The 25,399-nt window shown below is 43.7% G+C and overlaps 1 protein-coding gene across 2 annotated transcripts in view; it reads left to right on the plus strand.

Annotated features, from left to right (window-relative positions):
- LOC142501719 (pancreatic lipase-related protein 2-like) overlaps positions 1–23,979 on the plus strand; it is a 37,022-nt gene extending 13,043 nt beyond the window's left edge. For both annotated transcript variants that reach the window (XM_075612001.1, XM_075612002.1), the window contains 8 exons: positions 6,085–6,193; positions 11,065–11,175; positions 11,287–11,394; positions 18,226–18,344; positions 19,343–19,472; positions 20,063–20,174; positions 22,833–23,000; positions 23,795–23,979. In XM_075612001.1, coding sequence (XP_075468116.1) covers positions 6,085–6,193; positions 11,065–11,175; positions 11,287–11,394; positions 18,226–18,344; positions 19,343–19,472; positions 20,063–20,174; positions 22,833–23,000; positions 23,795–23,879 — 942 coding nt within the window. In that variant the 3' untranslated portion in view covers positions 23,880–23,979. The remainder of the gene's footprint in view (positions 1–6,084; positions 6,194–11,064; positions 11,176–11,286; positions 11,395–18,225; positions 18,345–19,342; positions 19,473–20,062; positions 20,175–22,832; positions 23,001–23,794) is intronic.
- Positions 23,980–25,399: the final 1,420 nt, after the last annotated feature.

Genomic DNA, 25,399 nt, shown 5'->3' on the forward strand with positions numbered 1-25,399 from the left:
GGACTGGCCGTTGTGGGGCACACGGGCCCACAGCACCTGAATACACTGTAACCGAAGTAGGTGATTCTTTGGCCCCAACTTCACTTGTGTGGTCCGCCGGCTGGCGCATCACCACGAGTGGCTGGCGGCTGAATTCACTGAAAGAAGATGGGGGTACAGACACCTTACCCTGTGATTCCTCTGTCTCACTGCTGGGGTGGTTCGCCGGTAGGCGCATCGCCACCGATGGTTCGTCCTTTTCCGTAGCTGGCTGGGCCTCAGTCCTTCCCTCTTGGTTGCAACGGGGGACTAGGGCAGCCTTGTCTGTCAGCTCCTCCACCTCCGTGGTTGGGGTAGAGCAAGTAACAGCATCTTCATCTCTGGGTTCTGCCATCTGAGATTCCTGCTTGGGATCTGGGACTGTAGACTGCAGCGGCACAGGTTTTAGAAACTGTGCCCCGCAGCCGGCACACTTGGGACCCCAGGTCTGTTTGCCACCTGGGAAGTCACACTGATTACAAACACATCGTATACACCCCTCATCCTCCACCACGGCCACCCGATATTCTATTGGTAGCCTAAAATGGTTAAAGTCCATACCACCAGATAGACTCAAGTCCTTTTGTAGGCACGGGCACACCAGAAAGGATATTTTCCCTCCTTTAGACCGCCATGCTCCATATAAATGAGGGTGTATTTCTCTGCACTCTGTACTGTTTTTAATGGGAACAGCAGTTGTTGATGGCTGTTCACTTTGCTTGCTCCCCCTGGTGGAATGTAAAGGAGGGGCTCGCTCTATCACTGAGTCACTCACATTGCGGGGGCGGAGCTCTGGTTTTCCCGCCAGTCCCGGATGGATTTCTGCAACACAATTTGGTGCAGGCTTGCAGTCAGCAGCACATGTGCTCTCCTGCTTGGGCGGGAGACGCCATTTTAAGTGTGACTCCCTTGATGAGGGAGCCTCCATTTTGATCACAGGTCTGGTAATCTCACTAAGGCTCTCTGAGTATGCAAGAGGGTAGCCTTCTGGTGGGGCCCCTGGGAAATGTAAGGTCGGAGGGACATTTACCCGGCATATTTCCTGATCCGTTACTAGCCATAGTCTACAACACTGGTCAGTGGGGTCGTACCGGTGCTCTATCCTCTTCCACCCTTGGTCTATGCCCAGGAGTCTCCCTAGGGCCTCACCAATTTCCCTCAACTTCACGGCACTACTGGGAACATCCCCTACTACTAGCACATGTCGCGGGGATACTTCTGTCCTCTTGGTTCGTTCGTGGCCCTCATGGCTTGCAGGCCCAAACATGGCGAAAAATCTAAATTGGCCAATTTGGAAAAAATGAAAACAGGGCACCCCAGGTCTATCTCAGCAGCGCCTCCAAATGTAACGGGTATTCCACCCCACCCAATCTCATATATAGTGTGGGTGAGTAGAACATGCGGTGTTACCGGTGTGGTGCGTATACCTGCAGGCTCACAGGAAGTCTGAGCCTCCGCTAGTGAGAGCCTGGGGTGAATCCTCTGGAACGTTTCTTCTTTCAGCGCCTCCACCTATGTAGGATTCTAGAGAAGTGTAGAATGACCCTACATAGGAACCCACTCAGAAACCACACACACAGTGATTATATAACTAAGGACTTTACTAACGAATAATAATGATAACCTGTGTCTCTCTCACGGTGAGACACTAACAGTGACGTCTCGCAGGACGATTCCCAAACACTAGGTGATCCCACCCAGTGTCCCAAGAACCCCACCCAATGTCCCGTACTCCTACAGAGATAGTCAATGGGTGACTGCGCAGTCACTAAGAACCTATAGGCCTGTTGGTGCACATGTGATGGTATAATACCTGCCGAGCACTCCAGTACTCGGGTCAGCAACAAACTTCTCAAAGGGTCAGACGTGTGATGAATCCGTCTGATCCTCCAACCGAACTCCTTGCACGTGCGGACCGCTAAGGCGGTCCCACTCTGGAATCGTCTCTGTGGACCCCAACGTGGGTCCAACCGCTTCCACAGGAACAGCAGCAGCCGCTGTGTCCCTATCTATCTCAATGGTACTAACGTGACAGGAACCCTAACCTAGGGCCTGTCCCTGTAGTACAGCAACCTGTAGTGGCTTGGGGAACTCCTATGGGCCTGGCAGGGGTAATGACCTATCCCACTCCCCTAACTACCCAAGTCCCTCGCCTCACTACTATTCAACTAGTCCCAGCGCCTACAGCAGCAAGCTGTAGCTCACTGGAGGCTGCAGCCAACGTGCTGCGCAACAAGGTGCCTGCCTGTCAGACCTCACAGCACTAACAGCCGTGACTCTGACCAGGCAGCACTCTACACTAAGGGCAGTGTCCCTATCTTGGGCCTCCCTAAGCATTTACCCACTAAGCTAGTGGGGAGTTGGGGCCTACCTGGGGTGTAGGTACCTATATGGGGCAGAAGCTGCACTCGCTCCCCGCACCCTTCCTTCCCTACAGCTCCCTGACTCCAACTCTCTGTAACCTTGCTTTCCCAGCTCCCACTAATGCAAGTGGCAGGGTCCCTAACCTGAGGGCTGCCCCTGGCAACACTCACCTTACTGGGGAGCTGAGCTATCTCGGGCCCTGGGGGTGCTGGCCTAGTACAGGGAGTCCCTGACTCCTGTACCCTACCTCCTTCCCTGGGCTGCTCCGGTCTCTGACTGACAAGCGTGCTCTCTGCCCGCGAAATGTATACAATTCTGTCCAGGGCAGTCCTGCAGCCCTATTGGCTCCTATGAGGCACCTGGTGCCTCCCTCGCTAGGCACTATGGGAATTGTAGTCCCGGGGCACCTATAATAACATTGGGGCACTTGCCCTGCGCATGCGCGAGTCTTTGGGGGCCGCCTCAACCCTTCCCGCACTTTCCCTACACTCGCGCGACATCTCCCTAGCTCCAGGGACCCTTCCGCGCCTGCGCGATCACTGCGCATGCGCGAGTGGCTATGTAATGGCGGCGGCCTCACAGACCTGCTCCGGGAGCGCCGGGAGCCCAGCGACGCGATCGCGGCCTTGGCAACCGGCCGCACGCGTCCCCGGCAACCCCCGAGCAGGAGCCTGACCGCCCTCACCCCTGCGATACGCCGACGGGGCCGCCATTGAACTCGGCGGCACCCGCGATCGGCAGCTAGGTGAGGGGGGTACTGACAGGCTGGGGAGACCTGGCTACATCCTCCCCCTGGTGAAAAATCCAACGCCCTCGCTTGGGGAACGACATACCTTGACATAAGTTTACACACTGAAAAATGGCATGGCATAATTGGTACATTTAGCAGGTCAACTGTAACATCCCTGAAACATGGCACATCAAACCCAGTAATACCCGACGCTAGCTGAGACCATTTGTGGGGTGCCCCTAACTGATCAGGTGGGGGTACCTCACTTTTGCGTCCGTGAGCCCCCCCGGGGTGAATCTCTCGGAGAGCACACTCTGGGATAACAGTCACTGGTTCAGTACTACTTCCTCCCCCTGGTGGAAGGAATAGCACAGTGTCTTTCAAACCGGTCTTTACCCGGTCATCCACGGCCTGTTACACCTTTCCCCCGCCCCCCCCCCCCCTTACGGGAGATCTGCATGCTGCGTGTATACCTACAGCTCACCTGCTGTAGGCCTGGATGCCTGAGACTCCACCGATGGTAGTGGGAGTAGCAACGGGACAGACTGGTACTTCATCATGGCAGCCCCTCCATCCTGCAGATGGGTCCAATCCGGGAGTGGTGGCTCGCTTCGTAATACTCCCCGCACAGGTTGGCCTCCGGAACTCTCCGAGTCGGGTGGAAAATGTCGTAAATCATGTACATGTAGACTTGCTCCGCAGTGGCAGGAGCATTGTCCATCAACATTTGTAGTTGCCGGACCAATGGGTAAGAATGTGATCGCCATCCGGGTGTAAGGCAGGCATAGGCTGATAGGCTGATTCCAGGTTTTCCGCACCGGCTGAAGGTAGGGTACCCCACATCGCCCACAGCGAGACATCACGTCCAGCTTCCCTTCAGGTTGATGGCACCGCGGACGCAGGAGCTGTAGTGAATCTTGGCCATGAAGCTTGGTGAGAAAGAGCCCTCCGGCAACTAAAATAATTGGACCAGTGTTTCCACCATAGGAACGATCGAAGTAACCAGGAGTCAATCAGACACAGCTCTTGCATGGGTGGTTACCACGTGCATCTGCTGGGTAGCTGCATCCAGCTACACCCCATGTGGGTCTCCTCCCCCTGGTGGATCCAGGAGTCCCATTCATTGCAAAAGGGGCGCGGCTATGGCTTTTGCACCAAAACCACACAAACATTGCAATTGCAGAGCTTGCATTCTGCAACCTATGCACGTGGTTCTCCCGATGTTGATGGGAACCGCATTCTGACTTCCGGATACTCCTCAGGGACCCTGAATTCTCCTCAGTGCATGCTTGGAGTTCCATATTGGGGGTGCTATATTGCAAGCGGCCACACCGGTTGGCATACTCTACCTGCACTGTTATTTCCCCCCAACTGCAGTTGGGTAGTCCCACTTTGGGGCTGCTGTCTTTCAGGTGGTCCACACCTCTGAGCAAACTACCACCCCTGCACATTCTAGGACACATTATTTGAGCACGCGCCTGTAGTCCCATCTTGAGGGTGCTGTCTTTCAAGCGAGCCACACCTTAGGCAGTCTACAACATGTACACTGCTGATACCATGGGTTTCAAGAACATTTCAGCCGTGGAACATGTAACGATAAGAGTACCCCACAGATAATTCCAATTTAGGTGTGCTGTCTTTCAAGTGATCCACACCGTAGGCATATTATCCGCGTGCACTCGGCTGATACCAAGCACCTTCCAGATATGCAAATGTCCCAGACAAGGTAACAAATGGCCGTGATACAGTGAGTGCCCCCATTCACTTCTCAGTTAGGCAGCGGTGGGCTTGCAGTCGTGAGCTGGATGTTTCCCTCTCAGAGAGCACCCACGCAAGCAATCAGTGGGAATATGTGGCTCGGATACAGCGACTGGCCCTCGCTTCTTCTTCAGTATATATTCCCTTCTTTAGCTGTCCCGATTGCTGATCTCAGCTGCGCCTTGAAATGTAACAACCTCCCCCCCCCCCTTCCCTTACGGGAGATCTGCATGCTACGTGTATACCGGTGCGGGTTAGCTCACCTGCTGTAGGCCAGGAAACCCGAGTCTCCGTGGATGGTAGTGGGAGTAGCAACGGGACAGACTGGTACTTCATCGGTGGAGCAGCTCCATCCTGTAGGGTAGCTGCCGGAGGCAGATGGTATTCCCTACAGGAACCCCCTATCAAGTAACGACACAGAAATTTGGAACGGTTGACCTTTTATTTAGCAGGTCAGTTACCCGACTTCATCCCTTGCAAGAGAGGTACTTCTTACACCCAATAATCATGGAACATCTTCCCTCGCATCTTGCATCACTGTTATTCCCTGACTATGACCCACAACTGCTTGAGGCTAGTCGCCACTCCCTTCCCCCTGATAGGGTAAGGCAGATACCGCCTCACTGGCTGGGGAGCAGGACATGTCCTGGAATCATCTCTCTAGATTTGGGTCAGGAGCCTCTTATATACCTGGGGAGGGGTTTGTGACCCTGCCCCAAACTGGGCAGGTGTTAGAGGAGGTCACAGTGTCACACTATACCACGTGTGACCCCTTAACCCTCCCCCCCCCACACCTAAGCATGATGTTCTCAATTGCCATCCAACCTGCACTTGGCTATGGCAAAAATCTATCTAGTGTGCCAACATCCTGGCCCATGTGAAAGGGATTTTACCCCGGCACTGCCTGCACTTACCATAGCTTACATGCCAGGGAACACATAGCCAGGGGCACTAAGCTACACGCCTATTTAATCCACAACAACCAATCCCACTTATAGTATATCATAAAAGAAAAAACACACTGAAGATAAATAATACGTAGAGTGGTTAGAATCATTTAAATAATACATCCACTAAACAAATTGAATTGTTTGCTAGTCTAATTAGATTTAAAATTTAGATGCTTTGAAATACTGGTTTCCATATTTTACAAAGTGCTATTTCTACAACTCTCTGCTAAAAACAACTGTTCATTTTCCCTTTTTTGTCCTTAGGAGGAGTTTCAGTACTCTGCTTCTGAAGTGCATATAATTGGCCATAGCCTCGGCGCTCATGTCGCTGGAGAGGCTGGGGAAAGACATCGAGGCATTCGGAGAATATCAGGTATGTAACTGTGGCCTGGGTTCCCCGGGTTGACCCCTACGTCCGCTGCAGCTCAGGAGAGGGGGGTTGCTGCGGGAGCTGTTGCGCTGTGGAGAGCATCTCCGGAGCTCCAGGGAAGAGAGCGCTCAGGGTGTCGCCATCTTGGGATGCATGCGCAGTAAAAGGAGGCCGAGAGTCGCGGCGGCCATTACGAGAGTCACACATGCGCAGGGAAGATTGTGGTGGCCATTTGAGGTAGCGCACACTGCGCCAATGATAAGAGGGTTCCGCGGGGACTATAGCCCCCAGAAGGCCACTGGGCTGGGAGTCAGGTGATTAGTTATGGCCAATGAAGAGATGGGATTTCCTTGCTGAGGCAGTTGATACATTTGGCGCTCTGAGGGATTACTGGCAGTTGGAGCTGGGACGCAGCTAGGGGAGGTTGTATAGGTGCAGGGGTCTGTGACCCTCTACACTAGGCCAGAGATCCCCTAGGCCCCAGTTAGGCCCCAACTCACCCTAAGAGGCTGCTTTAGGGAAGGCCCCTTCAGTTAGGGATCCTGTCCTTTTAGTGGTTAGCCAGCTTAGGGCCACAGCTGCTTCATTGAACTATTGCTACTGCAGTCTGGGACCAGACTGCAAGAGAGGGAGCGACCATCATTGCGGCGGTCACTCCAGAGGGAGGCATCCCATCCAGCGGAGGATATCGTTGGTTCGTCGGATTCCCTACTTCTCTTCGTTAGCGTGCCCGGGTGTGGACACACCCGGCAGTTACCATTCACCAAATGTGCACCAACATCTGTACAGTAAGGCGCTGATCACGCCTAGAAGAGTGGGCATCTTTTGGGAACACTTATTGGGTGAAGTGACCAAGGGACACTTCTGGTACTGTGGACACGGTGTAGGGATACACGGTAGTGGGACAACGCCCTGCGCGGCGAGGTATAGCTGTAACCATTTGTATTGCTGTTGCAATTATGTGGTTTATGGTTATTGCTCACAGTAAAGGTTATTATTGCTATTATTATAATCTGTGGACTGTTATTATTAGTTCCTGCTCGCGTTATCTCATCCAATTGGGATCCCGTGCATGGGAAGGCACTGCCACTCAGTATATTGGTTACCCTAGGCTCCCTGTAGCAGAGGCTCAGATCCCTGTGAGCTGACAGGTACCGCCAGCACTAGTAGACCCTTCACACTAGAGGGAAAGCGGTATTAACAGAGAGATAACAAAGAAATATTCTCTGTTAAATCAAGAATAAGTAGACAGATGTATTTATGCACTTCAACAGGACGTCTGTGGGAATAAGTGGAGGACCTTAATTATGATTATCATTTATAATGAACAGTGATTTCTACGTCCAGAAATACAGACATAGTTACATACATAGTAGATGAGGTTGAAAAAAGACGTACGTCCATCAAGTTCAATCTATGCTAAATTTAGACAACAGATACTTTATCCTATATCTATACTTACTTATTGATCCAGAGGAAGGCAAACAAAAAAACCCAGTGTCATATTATCCAATGATATCTACTCTAAGAATTGGCAATCAGATTAATCCCTGGATCAACATCCTTCCCATGTGTACTTATTTGGTATATGTATACCTTTCCTTTTTAAAAATATATCCAACCATTTTTTGAACAAATCTATTGTATCTGCCATCACAGTCTCAATGGGTAATGAATTCCACACTTTAACTGCCCTTACTGTAAAGAACCTTTTCAATTTGTTGCTGGTAAAATCTCCTTTCCTCCAACCTAAAGGGATGCCCCCGACTCCTTTGTACTGCCCGTGGGATGAATACAGTAGTTCTTTTGAACGCTCCGTGTATTGTCCCAGCATATATTTGTATATACAGTAGTTATCATATCCCATCTTTTCTAATGTAAATAAATCTAATTTAGCTAGCCACTCCTCATATGTTAGATTGTTCATCCCTTTTATTCATTTGGTGTCTCTTCTATGCACTCTCTAATGTCTATAATGACTTTTCTAAGGAGTAGTGCCCAAAATTGTACTACATATTCAAGGTGTGGTCTTACTAATGCTTTGTAAAGGGGCATAATTATGTTTGCTTTGCTTCCATCCATTGCCCATTTAATGCAAGATAAGATCTTGTTTGCCTTTGCAGCTACTGCATGGCTTTGGGCACGATTGATAAGCCTGCTGTCTGCAAGCACTCCTAAATTCTTCTCCATCAAGGATTCCCCCAATTTATCCCCATTTAATTTGTAAGTCGCCTGTTTATTCTTGCATCCCAAATGCATAACCTTACATTTATCTCTATTAAACCTCATCTGCCATTTACCTGCCCACGTTTTCAGTCTCTGCACGTCCTTCTCGAGAGAAATTACATCCTGCTCTGATTCTACTACCTTGCACAATTTAGTATCATCGGCAAAGATGGAGACTTTGCTCTTGATGCCACCTCAAGGTCATTAATAAACAAGTTAAAAAGTAGGTGTCCCAGTACCGATCCCTGAGGTACTCCACTCACGACTTTAGCCCAACCTAAAAAAATTCCATTTATGACAACCCTCTGTTGTCTGTCCTTCAACCAGTTTTCAATCCAGGCGTATATATTACTGAGTCCAATTTGCTTTATTTTGTACACCAACCTCTTGTGTGGAACCGTATTAAAAGCCTTTGCAAAATCTAAGTAGACCACATAAACTGCATTACCCTGGTCTAAATTCCTACTTACCTCCTCAAAGAAACAAATAAGGTTAGTTTGGCATGATCTATCCTTCATAAATCCATGCTGACTATTACTAATAATTTTGTTTTCCATTAGGTATTCATGAATATTATCCCGTATTAAACCTTTAAGTAGTTTCCCCACTATTGAAGTCAGGCTTAGAGGTCTGTAATTCCCCAGTTGTGATCTAGCTCCCTTTTTAAATATAGGTGCCACATCTGCTTTACGCCAATCTTGTGGTACTGAGCCTGTGGAAATGGAGTCCTTGAATATTAAATGTAATAGTTTGACTATTACTGAACTTAACTCCTTGAGAACTCTTGGATGTATGCCATCGGGGCCAGGTGCCTTATTTACTTTCATTTATTCAAGCCACTTATGAACTTCTTTCTCAGTTAACCAATTGTTCATTAATATGGAGGTTGTGGCTTCCTCCTGCAGCACTACTATTTAAATTGATTCTTCCCTGGTAAACACAGAGGTAACACATTTGTTTAATACATCTGCATTTTCCTTATCTCCAATAATCTGCCTGCCCATCTCACACAGAAAGGGTCCTATATTTTCTTTTCTCATTTTTTGTTATTAAAAGTACTTAAATAACTTTTTAGGGTTGATCTTACTTTCTATTGCAATCCTTTTTTCATTATCCATTTTTGCTCATTTGATTCCCCTTTTGCAATTTTTGTTACATTCCTTATAATTCTGATATGCTGCCTCCGTCCCTTCTGACTTAAAGAATCTAAACGCCTTCCTATTCTTGTCCATTTCCTCTCCTACCTGTTTATTTAGCCACATTGGTTTTGACTTATTTCTTTTATACTTATTACCCAAGGGTATACACTGATAAGTGTGCTTTTCTAACAATGTTTTAAAGACTGCCCATTTATCTTCTACATTTTCCCCTGCAAAACCATCATCCCAATGTATTACTTGTAGATTAGACCTCAGTTTATTAAAATTTGCCTTTCTAAAGTTTAAGGTCTTTGTTGAACCCAAGTAATCTGTTTTTTGATAATTTATTTCAAATGAGACCATGTTATGATCACTGTTACCCAAATGTTCCCGGACTTGAATATTTGTTATTACTTCTACATTGTTTGATATTACCAAATCCAGTACTGTCCCTCTCCTGGTTGGTTCCTCAATAATTGGTAATGTATTCATTTAACCTGGTGTAAATTGGAGTTCCATATGATGGTCTATGGCAGGGATGCTCATCTCCAGTCTTCAAGCACCCCCCTCTCCCCAACAGGTCAGGTTTTCAGGATATCCCTGCTTCAGCCCAGGAGGCTCAGTCAAAGACCGATCCTCTGATTGAGCCACCTGGCCTGAAGCAGAGACTGGTTGAGTTGTTGAGCCATCTGTGCTGAATGGACTGGTTGAGCCACCTGTGCTGGAGCAGGGACTGGTTGAGCCACCTGTGCGGAAGCAGGGTCTCATTGAGCCACCTGTGCGGAAGCAGAGACTGATTGAGCCACCTGTGCAAAAGCAGGGATATCCTGAAAACCTGACCCATTGGGGGGGATTGGAGTTGAGCACCTTGTCTATGGAATAGTCAAAGGATGTCTATGGACCTCCCATTTACACCAGGTTAAATGAATACATTATTATCTGACTTTCAGGACATAATATTAGTTTCAATGAAATATTTATAATAATAATGTTTTGCCCTTATATGGCATTGACAGTGTAGGGCTGCCTCGTGGACTTTACAATCTAATTTTGGTGCGCAAGGCACATGAAGATTAAAGACAAACTCGAACGATACCGAGCTCTGCCTATAAGATTATATGGGGTGTTAGGGCGGTTGCTTGGCGGAGATAACGCCCAAGAAATAAAACAAATTGAGAATAAGATCCCAGTGTTTTAAGCACTCAAATATGTGCCATGTGCAATACCTGCAAATACATGAGTAATATAAGAAATAACTTGTATTTACATATAATTAAAATAAAGTGTATAATACAGGGATACTCAATAAACTGACTACAATGATCTGCCTCTAAAATTAAAAATAAGCTGTCCATCAGTCTCCTCCCTTCATGTGTCCACAGACAGATAGTAGATTTGAAGTACACACATAGGCATTGTCACATAGACAATGTCAACATCAGACAATATATTACATGTAATGTGTACTGGGGAACTAAACACTGACATATTTCTTACCTTTTTATTAAGCATTAGATGCAGCTCGTTTATTCTTTGAAGATACCCCTGAGGAGGTCAGGCTCGATGCATCGGATGCAGACTTTGTTGATGTGATACACACTGACTCAAGCTCACCTCTTGGTAACAGCATATATAAAATAAATAACCAAGACCATCACCCAGCTCATAAAAGATCAATGCCTGAGGGTTCTATAGTAAGGGATAATCCATGATTCTCTCTCTCTCCTGCAGGTCTTGGGATAGGAAAAGCAATTGGTCACTTTGATTTTTACCCTAACGGTGGACGGCATATGCCTGGCTGTGAAATCAGCATCCTTTCCAATCTAGGGAATATCAATGGTAAGAAATGAAAGGATTTGAACTTTCATTTAGTACATTTCACTCACACTTTGAATAATCCTGGTGTGCGGTTACATCTCAAATTCGCTCATAGGCCCACATCCACAAGAGGGTGCTGAGCTTTAGCATGCGTTTACTCAGTCATGTGAATAGGATTAAAGGCTGCCGGATCCTAAAGCTTGGATCCTTTTGTGGATCTGGACCATATTGGCTATCGTGGCCAAAAAAAGTCCTGGGGTATCTGAAGGCAACCTATTTCCTGAAGTGCCTTTGTATATTTCATCCTGTCTGTTTTGCCAATTGTAATGCATTTAAAGGCACAATCATTCACACAGGGGAGATCATCTAGTTGTTCCTTATTATTATTATTATTATTATTATTATTATTATTATTATTATTAACATCATTATCATTTCATTTATAATACACCTGCATATTCCATAGCACAGTGCAATAGGCTTTAAGGAATTAAACCAATAAAATATCAAACATTAACATACAGTACATTGTTACAACAGTTCAGAATGCCAAGGTAAAAACATTTATTATTGTAATATTTCTCAGCATTTCTCTCCCCAGGAGAATTTTCTGTAGGAGTCCCCCAGTGTGAACTGAAACACTGAGGGAGGTTACAATAAACTCATTTTATCTTTGCATCTTCAACCATGTGAGCATCCTAATGGTGTAAATATAAATCTATGGTTTCAACACAGGAATATTTTTAAGGGGTGCCTGTTACTGCAATTTTCCATACATAATATTATTTCCATATAGCCATGTCGTTGTTTGCAAACTCACAAACACAGGTTCGTAGATAATGAGTAGTTTATTGCATGTACAGCATTGAGTATGAACATACACATTCAAAAGTCTATGAGACTCTCTGCTAGGGGAGGGCCCAAGCAGGCATTATATACACTTGATTTCCTTTATCTAAAATAGTTTACCAGGCAGAATATAATAACCACTCCTTAATTCTTAAAACAATCATCTTACAGATCATTAAAACTGGATTAAAACAGCTCTCTATAGGAATCAGGTATTTCTTGATACCCGGAATGTGGGCGTTACTTCAGGCACAGTCGTAAATCTACTGTGAGCTAATCTCATTCACACCACACACACACACACACACATTCTTACACACAAAATGGACACTATAGACATAACAGACAAAATGGAAACAGAACATCACCATAAATTCTTCTCAAGAGACCCCCGAGTCCATTTCAGTAATATATAATCCATTTCAACAGCAATATTATTTCATCTTATACTTTTCGAAATCTTCAGTGAGAAATGTATAACTTTATTCTTGGAAAACATGGTATCCTTTCCTAGTAGAGGGTATTTCTTTGATGTAACCCTTGGATTACCCTCAATCCCTTGGAGTCTCACCCACTCCATATCCATTTACAATTGTCTTTCCCTCTCCTGACAAGCATTTATTTGTCATTGGATCACATCAGGAGGGTATTGTTGCATAAGAGGGGCTTTTGTCTGTTCTGCATATATATCTTCTTGGAGGGGAATGGAGGCAATAACTTCAGCGGTCAGCTTGGTGATCAATCCTTTAACACAAAAAAATAACAATTAATATAACGACAAAAACACATACACAGATAATCAATCCTCACACCAGTTTCGCTCCCAGTGACCCAAACCACACGCCTGGTCCCAAGTTCCAGCTATAGGATTCTTTCAAAAAGTCTTCCAACTTTGTCACTACTTCTTTTATCCGTAGTATATCATGGGTAATATTAGCTGTATTGTCAGATACATAGATGCAACGCTCCTCTCCCACCATAGCACAAACATTTATGTTCTTACAGTTACACTAGTTTTTACTGTACAGGAACCTGCCTTTCCTGGACTGGGAATAAAATCTCCTGAGCTACTGTAAAGATTCTGTAATTGTCCAATAGTATTAGAAAAAAATCACAATACATGGTGTAATTTCATTTAGATGTGCCTTCATATATCTTAGTCAAGTCTGAGTACCTTGACTTGGGTAATCTGGACAAACAAAGTGAACCACTCACATATTTCATAACTAAATATTTATTTGCTTCTTTATTACTGAATTGTACAGAAATCTTCAACAGAATAAATATAATTTTCACACATTCTATCTTTCTGATCTTTCGTTTGATATGAATATATGTACGCATCTTCTGAATAGACATATGGCACTATGTTGAGGGGTCTATCTATCTAACTGTAACTTATATTAAACCATTGCCAGTTCAGCTTTTCTATATAAATAGTTATAAACACATTGAATCTTGACATAGCCTTTAATATTAGTAGGTATGAGTATATAACTGACCCCTCCTGCAGCACTTACACATATATAAAGACAGATATAAAAAAATATAATATTAATACCAAGGGCCACCCTAAGTGCGAAGTCTAACACCAAATTCCTCTCCTCTGCTATCCCCAGCTATACTAACATACATAAATATAATAGAATCTGGAACCCTTTCATTTTAGGATTTTTTAGTTTCGTTACCAGATAAATAATAATAATAATAATAATACAAATAACCCCTATCAATAACCCAACCAGGATCCACTGATCTGTTTGGTAGTTTCCAGTCAGAGTCCTTAGCCAGATATCAGTATTTGAAATATAAAAAAGAAAAAATACATATACAATAATTTAGCAGTAGTTTGAGAATTCAAAGTTCTTATTCTTTCGGTTCTTTGAAAACTTGAGTAATTAGATCTTTTAGGCTCGAGTAGGTGCACTTTCAGGTTCTTGAATATAAACTGTACGACTTGACCTGTAACTTTGAACTGTGCATGGAGAGACTGCAAAAATGTTTTTATTAGTTGCATACAATACTTCCTATTGTTTCATTACAAATAACATGGTCCTTAAAGCTGCAGTTCAGTCAATATCCTGCATGTATGTTTTTTTTAATAAATCAGTTCTGTAGTAAGAAAAAATACTTTTAGCATTTTCTGTTTTTAAAAAAACAACTTTGAAAGACCAATTTTCTTGTATTCTATTTTAATAACCATTTGCTAAGGCACTGCCCCTTCATGTCCTGTCACAAGCCCTGGCACACCCCTTTGTCAGCCCTGCCCTCCCTCTAGCACATGTCAGTGCAGGAGTGCTCATGAATATTCATGAGCTTCCCTTGAGTGACAGAAGCAGAAGAAAAACATATGCCAGCTCTAATGATGTCACCAAATTTCGCCGATCAATACATGGAGAACAAATTGACCTGCAGCTATACAGTTCTTTAGGTAAGTAGAGATTGCCCACATGAAACTATTGAAGTAAAAAAATAAATTTAAAAAAAAAAAGACTGAACTGCAGTTTTAATAATTAGTTCCTTTGAACTACTGATAGTCATAAGTCTTCCCGTAAGGGTCTCATAGGGAGATAATTTATTTTCCTTTGTCTGAGTAAATATTATATTATAATCTATACCTAGGAATAAATTCCTGTAGCAATTTCTTTACCACTGTCTTATCGTCCACATATAGACAGGGGTAGACCTTAACCACCCTAAGAAAATACAAATCATAACGAATACATATTGAAAATACAAACTCCTGGGTAATTCAATAATATTGATCTGTAGATTACCAAAAGGGCCTCATGGGCAAAAAATTATTTATCTGCGATGGCTTGATAGCTTTGCCTACTTTGTTTTGTCTGCAGATGGCACATTGTTCACATAAGTCAGTTGCTGCCATAGCAAGTCCTGGGACCCACCAATCACTGGAAACAATATCAATTATCCCCTCTCTGTTCACATGTAAACCATATACTGTGAACAGTATATAGCGCGCCGGGGCTCTCACGCCAGTGCGCGGATGCCGGAAGCTGGGCCAAGCTTACTTCCAGCGCACTGACATCAGAGAGCACCGTCGCGTGCCGACAGTGGAAGTTCGGCAGCATGGTACAGAGAGAGGAAAGGTCCTGCAGGCAGCTGGGAGTCGGGTCCCGTCAGCGACCGGCAGCAGGGCCTGGCCAGAGGTCGGGAGAAATTTGCAGTGCTGACCGGGCCCACCCAGCCAGCGGGCCCATGATACCAGCCCCGCTAACCCCCCCCCCCTCTTAGCAGCCCTGATTGCATGATTTCAGGACATTCTAAACCAGGGGTGGCCAACTCCAGTCCTCAAGAGCCACCAACAGGTCAGGTTTTAAGGATATCTCTTTTTCAGCATACGTGGTACAGTCATTGACTTAGCCACTGATTGAACCACCTGTGCTGAAGAAGGGATATCCTTAAAGCCTGACCTGTTGGTGGCCCTTGAGGACTGGAGGTGGCCATCCCTGTTCTAAACCCTTTATTCCAAGGAGGTAAATTTCTCTGGACTATATTTAGTTTTATAGGTAATAACAGAAGTTAGGAGATTCTTTGTAAGAAAAGCCCATTTTCTTGAAAAGGAAACAAAACGATAGCATTTTAATAACAACGTAGTGCTACTTCTTTATATCCCCCTGTACTATTATGAGGAAAAAAGCAGATGCCCTCACAATAACTGGAAGGTCCGCCAAGGGTGCTCAGGAATCCCCAGCGTGGGGAGGTATAGATGAATGTATGGAAAGTAGAGAGTGGCGCTCCTGTAGACTTGGTAAATAGTTAAAGTTGATTTCTTTAAGAGGATGTCCTAACATGGACCTTTGCAAAGATGGTCCATGTTAGGACCAAAACAGCACTCCTCTTAAATAAATCCACTTGAACTATTTACCAGGTCTACTGATTAACATTTAAAAAAGTAATCTCTGAAGCAGGCATCAGTATTAATAATTTAGATGATCCAACAACGTCTATCGCCGTGTCCTGCACTAAATACATATTAACATATACAAACAAGAAACCAAAGGTTGGCCTGCTAAATCTAAATATGAATGTGTGATAAAATATCTCCAATCACCCAGGTGATTAGTGGTAAAAAGCCTACTACTCTGTAACTACAGAAATAGAGGCGGCAGCCTGTGATATCACTCTGACTCCCAGGTCAGAGAAACATAGATGTGGACAAAGAATTGATATCTATGGCGCCTTACACATGAATTTATGCCAAATAAAAAGGATATATACAACCAGGATAGATGTAGTTTCAAATCCAAAGATGTGCTCCAACAGATGAGTATTCGTGGTTAAAATAAAAACAAACAGAGTGCATAGCATAATACTGTGTGATAAAACAAATATAACATACAGACAGACACTGAAAACAAATAGCTGATAGGTCAACAGGTGAACTGAATCATATAAAACATTTAATAAAAAGACATATAATCGAATATCATAAGCATAAAAATGAATGAGACAAGTCCCACTGATAGACTGCTACTGTAGCTGAAGTGCCCACTCATCAGACAGATGAAGGAGGCAGACAGTGGATAATTCGGAGAGTATCCCCTCTCATGTGTGGCTTTTCAGCTTTTAGGCGTTTCTCCTCTGTATTGGCAGCGTCCTACACATCAGTTGCTACTTTTGGGCGGAGCGCCCCCCTCGTCACGCGAGGCCAAGCGTGCAGGCAGCTTAGAGTCAGCAAAAGCAGATTCGTAGTGCTACAGTTGGCAGATTAGATAGCAACTCAGATCAGCAGCAGTCAGCAGGTCCACCATACGCGTTTCAGAAGACTCAGCTTCCTTCCTCAGGGGTACACACATAACATCTGCTATTCCTGGCTCTCCTATGGCGAATCTGCTTTTGCTGACTCTAAGCTGCCTGCACGCTTGGCCTCGTGTGACGAGGGGGGACGCTCCGCCCAAAAGTACCAGCTGATGTGTAGGACGCTGCTGATACAGAGGAGAAACGCCTAAAAGCTGCAAAGCCACAAATGAGAGGGGATACTCTCCGAATTAGGCTAAGGCCCCGGTATCTCAGCTGTAACGCGCGCCCGCGCTTTTGGCGGCGCGTTCAGCCGATTCCCCGGTCTGCAGCTCACTGCAGGAGGAAAGACCGGGGGGGGGCGTGGCGGAGGAGTGACGGGGGCACGGCCATGACGTCACCCGGCAGGTTCGCCCTCATTGGCTGAACCGCCGGGGGGCGTGCCTAATCGCTCGACGCGAGTCCTGCGCTCAATTCTATTGAGAGCAGGAGCAGCTCTCGCGCGAGCGCTGCGGCCCCCCCTCGCAGCGGGCCCGGCGCCAATGCGGGGAGGGCTCTCGTGCGGACGCTGTAGTAGGCAGCGGGGGGGCAAGGCCTTATCCACTGCCTGCCACTTTCATCTCTGTCTGGTGAGTGGGCACTTCAGCTACAGTAGCAGCCTATCAGTGGGACTTGTCTCATTCATTTTTATGCTTATGATATTCAATTATACTGTATGTCTTTTTATTAAATGTTTTATATGATTCAGTTCACCTGTTGACCTATCAGCTATTTGTTTTCAGTGTCTGTCTGTATGTTATATTTGTTTTATCACACAGTATTATGCTATGCACTCTGTTTTTATTTTAAGCACGAATACTCATCTATTGGAGCACATCTTTGGATTTGAAACTACCATCTATCCTGGTTGTATATATCCTTTTTATTTGGCATATATTCATGTGTAAGGCGCCATAGATATCAATTCTTTGTCCACAACATATACAAACAAACCAACCACACCAACTACTTGAATTTTTTCACAAACCATGCAAGTACTAGTATACAAGTATATACAGTATACTGTACTGTAGTATGTCTTTCTATGAAAATGTACTTTGTTACAACAAGTATATATACATGTTTGAGGTGATGTTTTTGTGTGACATATTGTTTGTTTTGTTTAAGGTGTCTTTCATTAATATGGAGTCAGATATATGATTGGATTTGGACACAAAGTAATTCTGTGTTATTTATTCACAGGCTTTGTTGAAAAATTAGTATGTAATCACTTACGTGCTTTCCAGTACTACACAGAGAGTATCAGAAATCCAAGTAGTTTCCTTAGCTTCCCTTGTCAAAACTATGATATGTTCAACTCGGTAAGTGTCTTTATACTGGATAGAAATGTGTGCCAATGTGTTATGATTTTTTTTACAAACTTTCTTTAAATGTCATTTTGTTAACAAAACCTCAGATGACTTGAAAATGAGCCAATTTTGACAGCAATATTGCCTGCATTTCGTCCATCTTCACCAATTTTTGCAAAATTGACGTAAATGGCAGTATATAGTTTAATTTTGTCAAGTGCCTTAAAACATTTTTTAACAAAGTAAATAGTTCTCATTCTGTGAACAAAAATGTCATGTTACAAATGACACCCCGTAGTTTAACAGCATTGGTTTCACTTTCTGGTCTCCCTGAGACTCCCAGATGGTACTTTCTACACTGCAAACTGCTACAATGCTGGTGTTACGTCATACACAAGTAGTGCTTGATTGGCAAGTGGATCACTTTGAGATTATTTTGGAGAATCCATATTACCCATTATCTCTTCCCAGGGGCATGAGAGTTGACTAGGATAATGTTTCTTAAACTTTTCCTGTATGTAAATGTTCACCTTTTTCAGTTTACAACTGCTTGTTTGATGAACATGAAATAATAAGAAGAGGAAATTGTTTTAACCTTTTCAATATTGCAATTTCCAAATCGAATAGGAGTAGACAAAATGTAATTACAGTATGAGGCCAAGAAGATGCTGTAAACTTTACACGTTCAATAACGTTGTAGATTCTTACTCTTGAGCATTTTTATCCAGAATTGTTGTACTGTACCTTTGATGAGAGTAACAGATGGTTGGACAGATGATTAAAGATAAGAACTACTTCAAAATTTCTAGAATATTATTGGCTATACAAACTTTTCAAGGCATCTTCTATCTCAGGTAAAATAGCTAAATGATGTCTGCAGTCTTCCCTACAAGGAGAGCAAGGCAGCATAAATAGCTCACTTGTCCCTCTACACTACTCACTTCTCTTGTGACGCACCATGGTATCTTTGCATGTACTTAAGTGGTTCTCTTATATACTTCTTTCTCCAGGGCGCCTGCTTCCCATGTCCCACAGGGGGATGCCCTTCCATGGGGTACTTTGCAGACTCATCACATGGCATCACAGCCAAGCACCAAACTTTTTATTTAAGCACTGGAGGAATTCTCAACCAGTTGCCATGTAAGTCCGAGTCATAAGACACATTTTATTTTCTAAATTGTATTTGGTACATCTTTACCTCACCTCATATCAAGAGACATTCAATGAGTGTAAAGTCATTGCCCATCATGGCTATCAAGTTCAATACATGATAAATGTAAGGGAAATAAATATCCAACATTGAGTATGTTAAAGGTAAAGGAATGGGTGAACAATTTGTGTCGTTGTGTATGAGCTTTCTACTTCTGAGACCTTCAAAGTCCTGACACCTGACATTGTACATCTATTGTACTTCTATTAGGAAATGTGTGTTGGTCCAATTGGAATGACTTTGGCTTACGGTTTCATGCAGCTGGAACTGTTGAGTACATAATTATATCTCAATTGACATCACAAAATAACTGGCTACAGTTCCAATGAAGGAAATAGCTGATCACCCCATCACCCGCTGTCTGAGTCTCTCTATTCGTAGGATAGTCTTTAGTAGTAATGATTCCACATTTGCCGAATGTGGTCACACTCACAGTATGATCCTTTCTATACACTTTGTGTCATTCTATTGTCTAATTGCCCTTTGCAACGTTACTACATTTCTTCCTTTTCCCCTTCAGGTTGGAGGTATAAAGTTTCAGTTACCCTAAATGGAAAAAATAGCATCCACGGGCAGATCTACATATCTATCTCTGCGACAGGAGGCCGCACAAAACAATATGAAGTTATAAAGTACGTATTTACAATAAGTTAAACAATAACAATCCTTACAGCTCTGAATTATGTTGTTGAGATGAACATTGTGTCATACAATCAATGATAAATATAGGTCAACAAATTCCTCAACCAACTCAAGCCAATCCTTTGGTATTTTGCCTGACATTTCCAGTGATTGTACAATAGTATTGTGTTCATGTAAAAATCACACTATTAAAATCAAGATCTAAAAACCTACTCACTGGAACATTTAGAAATGTTAATCTTTAGCAATTTCCTGCTGACCTTACCAATTTGATATCTGCCCATGATCTTGCATTGAAGTATTTCCTGTCGGAGTTCCTAATATTCGGTGAAATCCATGCTCCATCACACAGAATCAGAGACCGCAGGGCCCAGCTTCCCTGGGTTACATCTGATCTCTACCGCTTTAGGGATGTGTTGTAGAATAGATTCAAATTAATGGGCTCGTAGATTTCATGATTAAAATCATTACAAATGCACATGGGATACATGGGATACATGGGATACATGGGATACATGGGATACATGAACAAGGCAGACAAGACTAACAAAGCACAATATTACGCTCATTTTTTTTTTTTTAACCAAAATTCAAGAAAGTCATCAATAATATACAAACTATGGGTGATAGGCAGCACTAATAACTATATCAATAATATATTTGAGCTTTCTAACAACCGTACCAGGAACTTTGCAGTATCAAAAAGGATTATCCTATTTTGTCTAATCACACAGCCATTGGCAAATGATTCAATGAATACTTTATGGCTAAAATACTGAAACCCAGAATGAGTGTGCTGCATTATCCGCACCCGCTCCACACTGTGCTCACAAATTACTATTTATTCCCACATCTGAATATTTGCACAGGAGCTCATAAGTTTGACCTATTGCAATCAAACTTCCTACGTCTGTCTCCTCATCATTGCTAACCATTTGTAACCTTATTTTGTCTTCTGGCCTTATCCCTAAGGCCTGTAAAACTTCTAGAGTCCACCACTTTCGAAGAAAAATATTTATATCATTCCCAACTAAGAAACTTTTATAGGAAGTCTAATTTCAATCTCTTCCACCCAAACTGCTCCGTGGTAACAACCTTCTTAAAAATATGCAATGAAATCTAACCACCTAGATGTTACCTGTGGGATCCCCCTCGCCTCAGTTGCAAGCTTTAAATACTTGGGTATAAGGCTAGACTTCCATCTAATGTTTGCTTTGCATACGGACGTCCAAAATGTGTACCAAACAGGGCACACTTTATAGAAATACATTTTATCGATTATTGGAATGATGTGTATGGTAAAGCACCCATAACTCCACTTGGCAAACTTGACCAGGGGTGAGCAAACTTTTTATGCCGAGCCCCCCTTTTCATCCATGAAATTTCTCGGGCCCCCCCTGCCTGATGTAATCAATCACATGAAAAAAAAAACCTTTATTAAACAGTATGCAATGTAAATACAAATACAGCTCAGCCCCGTTATAGCGCGGTCCTCGGGTCCTCGGTGCAGTGTGCTGTGAGTGTGTGCAGTGTGCTGTGAGTGTGTGAATGTGCTGTGAGTGTGTGCAGTGTGCTGTGAGTGTGTGAATGTGCTGTGAGTGTGTGCAGTGTGCTGTGAGTGTGTGAATGTGCTGTGAGTGTGTGAATGTGCTGTGAGTGTGTGTACGGAGCTTCTGGCCGCCCGTGCACAGCTCTGCCCGACCTCAGGTTTCCCCGCACGCAGCCTGCGCCCCCCCCCCCCCTACATAATCTTACGCCCCCCAGTTTGCGCACCGCTGATCTATACAATTCAATATGCTGCTTTGCCCTATTCTGTAACTACAAATCACTGTGATATTGTAACTGCACTAGGTTAGCTATTCCTTGAGTCCAGACGCAAGGTATAATTTCCCGGTCTAACTTTCCAATAGTTTCTGGACAAGTTCCCAATTATCTGAGCAGGCTTCTTACCCCTAAAGTACGCAGCAATTATTACCCATATGACTTTCAAATGCCTGGCTAGGGATCAATAAAGAAACTGGTCACACTTCCTTCTCACACTGCGCACCACACTTCTGGAACAATTTATCTGCCACCTGCTTAAGATCTTTCAAGACCTGCTATTTTTTCACTTGAAACAGACATGTTTGTAACTATAGTATCTAATATGTCATCACAATATTCTATACCCAGGACAGATAGACATACTGTAACTGTCAATATGTTTTTCCTGGTAAAATAATTTAGAAATAAATAAAAAGGTACGGCTTCAGGGGTGTTAAGTAATGTCCTAGATAATTAGGGGGTGTATCTAAATGCAAAGAGGGGATATCTAGAGGTCTTGCATGCAGTATCTATTAACCTTCTGTAATATGCATGAGCTACACGTGAATCTATTAAAATATACAGTATATATATATATTTTTAACCCGTGCATTAGTAACCAGCATCTTTGTACCAAACTTTCTTTCTATTGCGCATCTTAAACGACAAACATGGTTTTAGTCAGATATATTGGTGCACAAAAATGGGATGCACATGACACACAGAAGTAAGTGGTATGAAGTTTGGGCTGCTGATGACACTATTAATGGCCTATTTTTTCCAGAAGCTGTAACGTGATATGTATGATCAGTATCCCTCTCTAATTGTGTTTCTTCTATTCTTAGCAATTACCTTGTTCCTGGCAACACTTTTTCTGGCTTTATTGATGCAGAATTTGAATTGGGCGCCATTAGCGATGTGACCTTCAGGTGGTCTCCTCTGCTGTTTAATATATTTCAGTTCCAGTTGGGAGCAGAGCGAATAGAAGTACAAAGTGGAAAAGATGGTAACATGTAAGTGTCGCCAACATTATATGCACCCTTAATATTTGGCCCACACCACATTCTCCTGGGATTATTCCTCATCCAGCTGTACTTGGGAGGTTGAAGCTCATTTTTTCAAATTAGTCAGGATCTGGTTCACAACACTTTAGGTCATTGGTGTGAAACTCAGTTCTCAAGGACCACCAACAGGTCAGGTTTTAAGGATATCCCTGTTTCAGCGCAGGGGGTTCAGTCAAAATGACTGGGCCACTGATTGAGTCACCTGTGCTGAAGCCAGGATATCCTTGAACCTGGCCTGTTGATGGCCCTGGAGGACTGTGTTTGACACCACTGCTTTAGATTATACAGCTCCCACAGCCTGTAACAGTCTTTGGCAGACGTATATCATGGTGTATACACCACACAGAATATTATGGATGAAGAACACACTAAGGATGTTATGTATTAAAAAGTCTCCCAGCTGCAAAACTGGACAAAGTAACAAATCTGTCCTGGACAGTGCAATGGGGTGTTTTGCTTTGATACCTTTGGGGTGTTTTTTTGCTTCAGTTTTGCCCGTTTTGCAGTTGGGAGACTTTGCTACATAACCCTCTAAGAATATAAACAATATTAACTTGACCATAAGGTGTTTAACCTGCTGTATAATGCAGCATCTTTTGCAAAGTCTGTGGAAAAGGGAAAAGACAAATGCCTCATTTGTAGACAGATATGTTAAGTCTTTAAGGAAATCAAAATATAATGCACTTGTTAAGGATAGTGAATATGCCAGAATAAGGGTTCTGACTTTTCTTTGCTTCCCACAGCTCTGCTGCATGCTCCACTGGAACAGTCAGAGAGGGTGTTCTGCAAACTCTTACTCCATGCAAAGATCTTCCTTCCAATGCATAGATTATAGAATATCACTTCGATTAATACAATCTGTCTTTCTAAAATTAGGAGTCTTTGTTGAACTCATAATACTGTTTTTAATAAAGTACTTCAAATGACACTGTGTTATTATGATCACTGTTTTCCAAATGTTCCCTCAATTCAATATGTGTTATTTTACATTGTTTGATATTACTAGGTCCAGTTAATGCTCCTTCCCTAATTGGTTCCTCAATTGTATGGGTCATGTATTGTAGATGTCTTTCAGCACACCAAAAAAAAACGATTTTATTTAACTGCACTGCTAATTTCATTATCCAAGTCGATATCCAGATAATTAAAATCACCCATAATTAAAGCATGACCTAGTTTGCAGCCTTTTCCGATTGCAAAAGTAGATTAGCTTCCTCAACCACGCAGATATTTGGGGATTTATAACAGATCCCTAACATTTTTTGTTGTAGCTTTACCTCCTCTGTATATTTCTATCCTCACAGTCTCAACATTTTCACCAATACCTTTGTAAAAATCTTCCCTTGTAATAGGTTTTACATTTGGTTTTACAAATAAATATACCTCACCACAGTCCCTCCAAAAAAGAAAATAACCATCTAAATCAGTGTTTTTCAACCAGGGTTCCTAGGAGCCTTTGGGTTCCCCGGCATCTCTGAAGGGTTCCCTGTCATTTTCAGTTCATTTTAAAACTGTACCAAATACATAACAATTTACAATACATCTGACCTCAGATGCGCAATTAGAGAGGGTTGGGGTTCCTTATGTAGCCATGCCACCTTTGGCTACTAACCTGCCCTACTCCTGGCAGCAAGCCCTGCTAGAATCAGACTGCCAGTAGTCAACATGGGTTTTCCCCCTCCTTGATGCTGCACTGGAGTGACAGTGGGAGGCGGTTACATCATGCCTGAGCAAGTCCAATCATGGGACAGACCTGGTGCCCTCCTCCTGGCAGTACTTAAGGACAGTGCCACCCAAATTTAGTAGTGCCTCTCCCCACTGAGAGAGGCAGGTCGCACATAGGGAACCTGAGATTGGGGCCTTCCCTGTTCCTCTCCTCCTTGGGGGAGAGCGAGTGTAGACCTATACTTTGACAGGGGATTCGGGTAGAGCTAGGACAGCTGCAGGGGCTCTGACCTTTAGTGATTGTCCAGGGACCATCCTCAAGTTGACCATACCAGAGACTGTAGTGGGCAGAGATCTGCCTTGTTCCTGTAATGCACAGACTAAGAGAGTAAGCTGTTCCTGTTGTTATACTCCCACCTAGTGTGTGATCTTACTGGGAGAACAGGTGATATTTCTACTGTAGGAGATCATCTTCATCTATCTGGAGCCTACAGCAGATGGAGGCATTGCACTGCTAGAGAACCATGTGGGTAATGTACCCAAGAAACCTGATCCTGTGTCCCCAGTACCACCGGCGGACAGCTCAGCCCTCCTGTTACCAGCAGCTATCATGCACCATGCGTTTTGTAATGGCCAAATCTCCCAGAGGGTGGTGGAAGCACTTTTACACTTACAATGCATCT

Source organism: Ascaphus truei, chromosome 8 (assembly GCF_040206685.1).
Source record: "Ascaphus truei isolate aAscTru1 chromosome 8, aAscTru1.hap1, whole genome shotgun sequence".
Taxonomy (NCBI): Eukaryota; Metazoa; Chordata; class Amphibia; order Anura; family Ascaphidae; genus Ascaphus; species Ascaphus truei.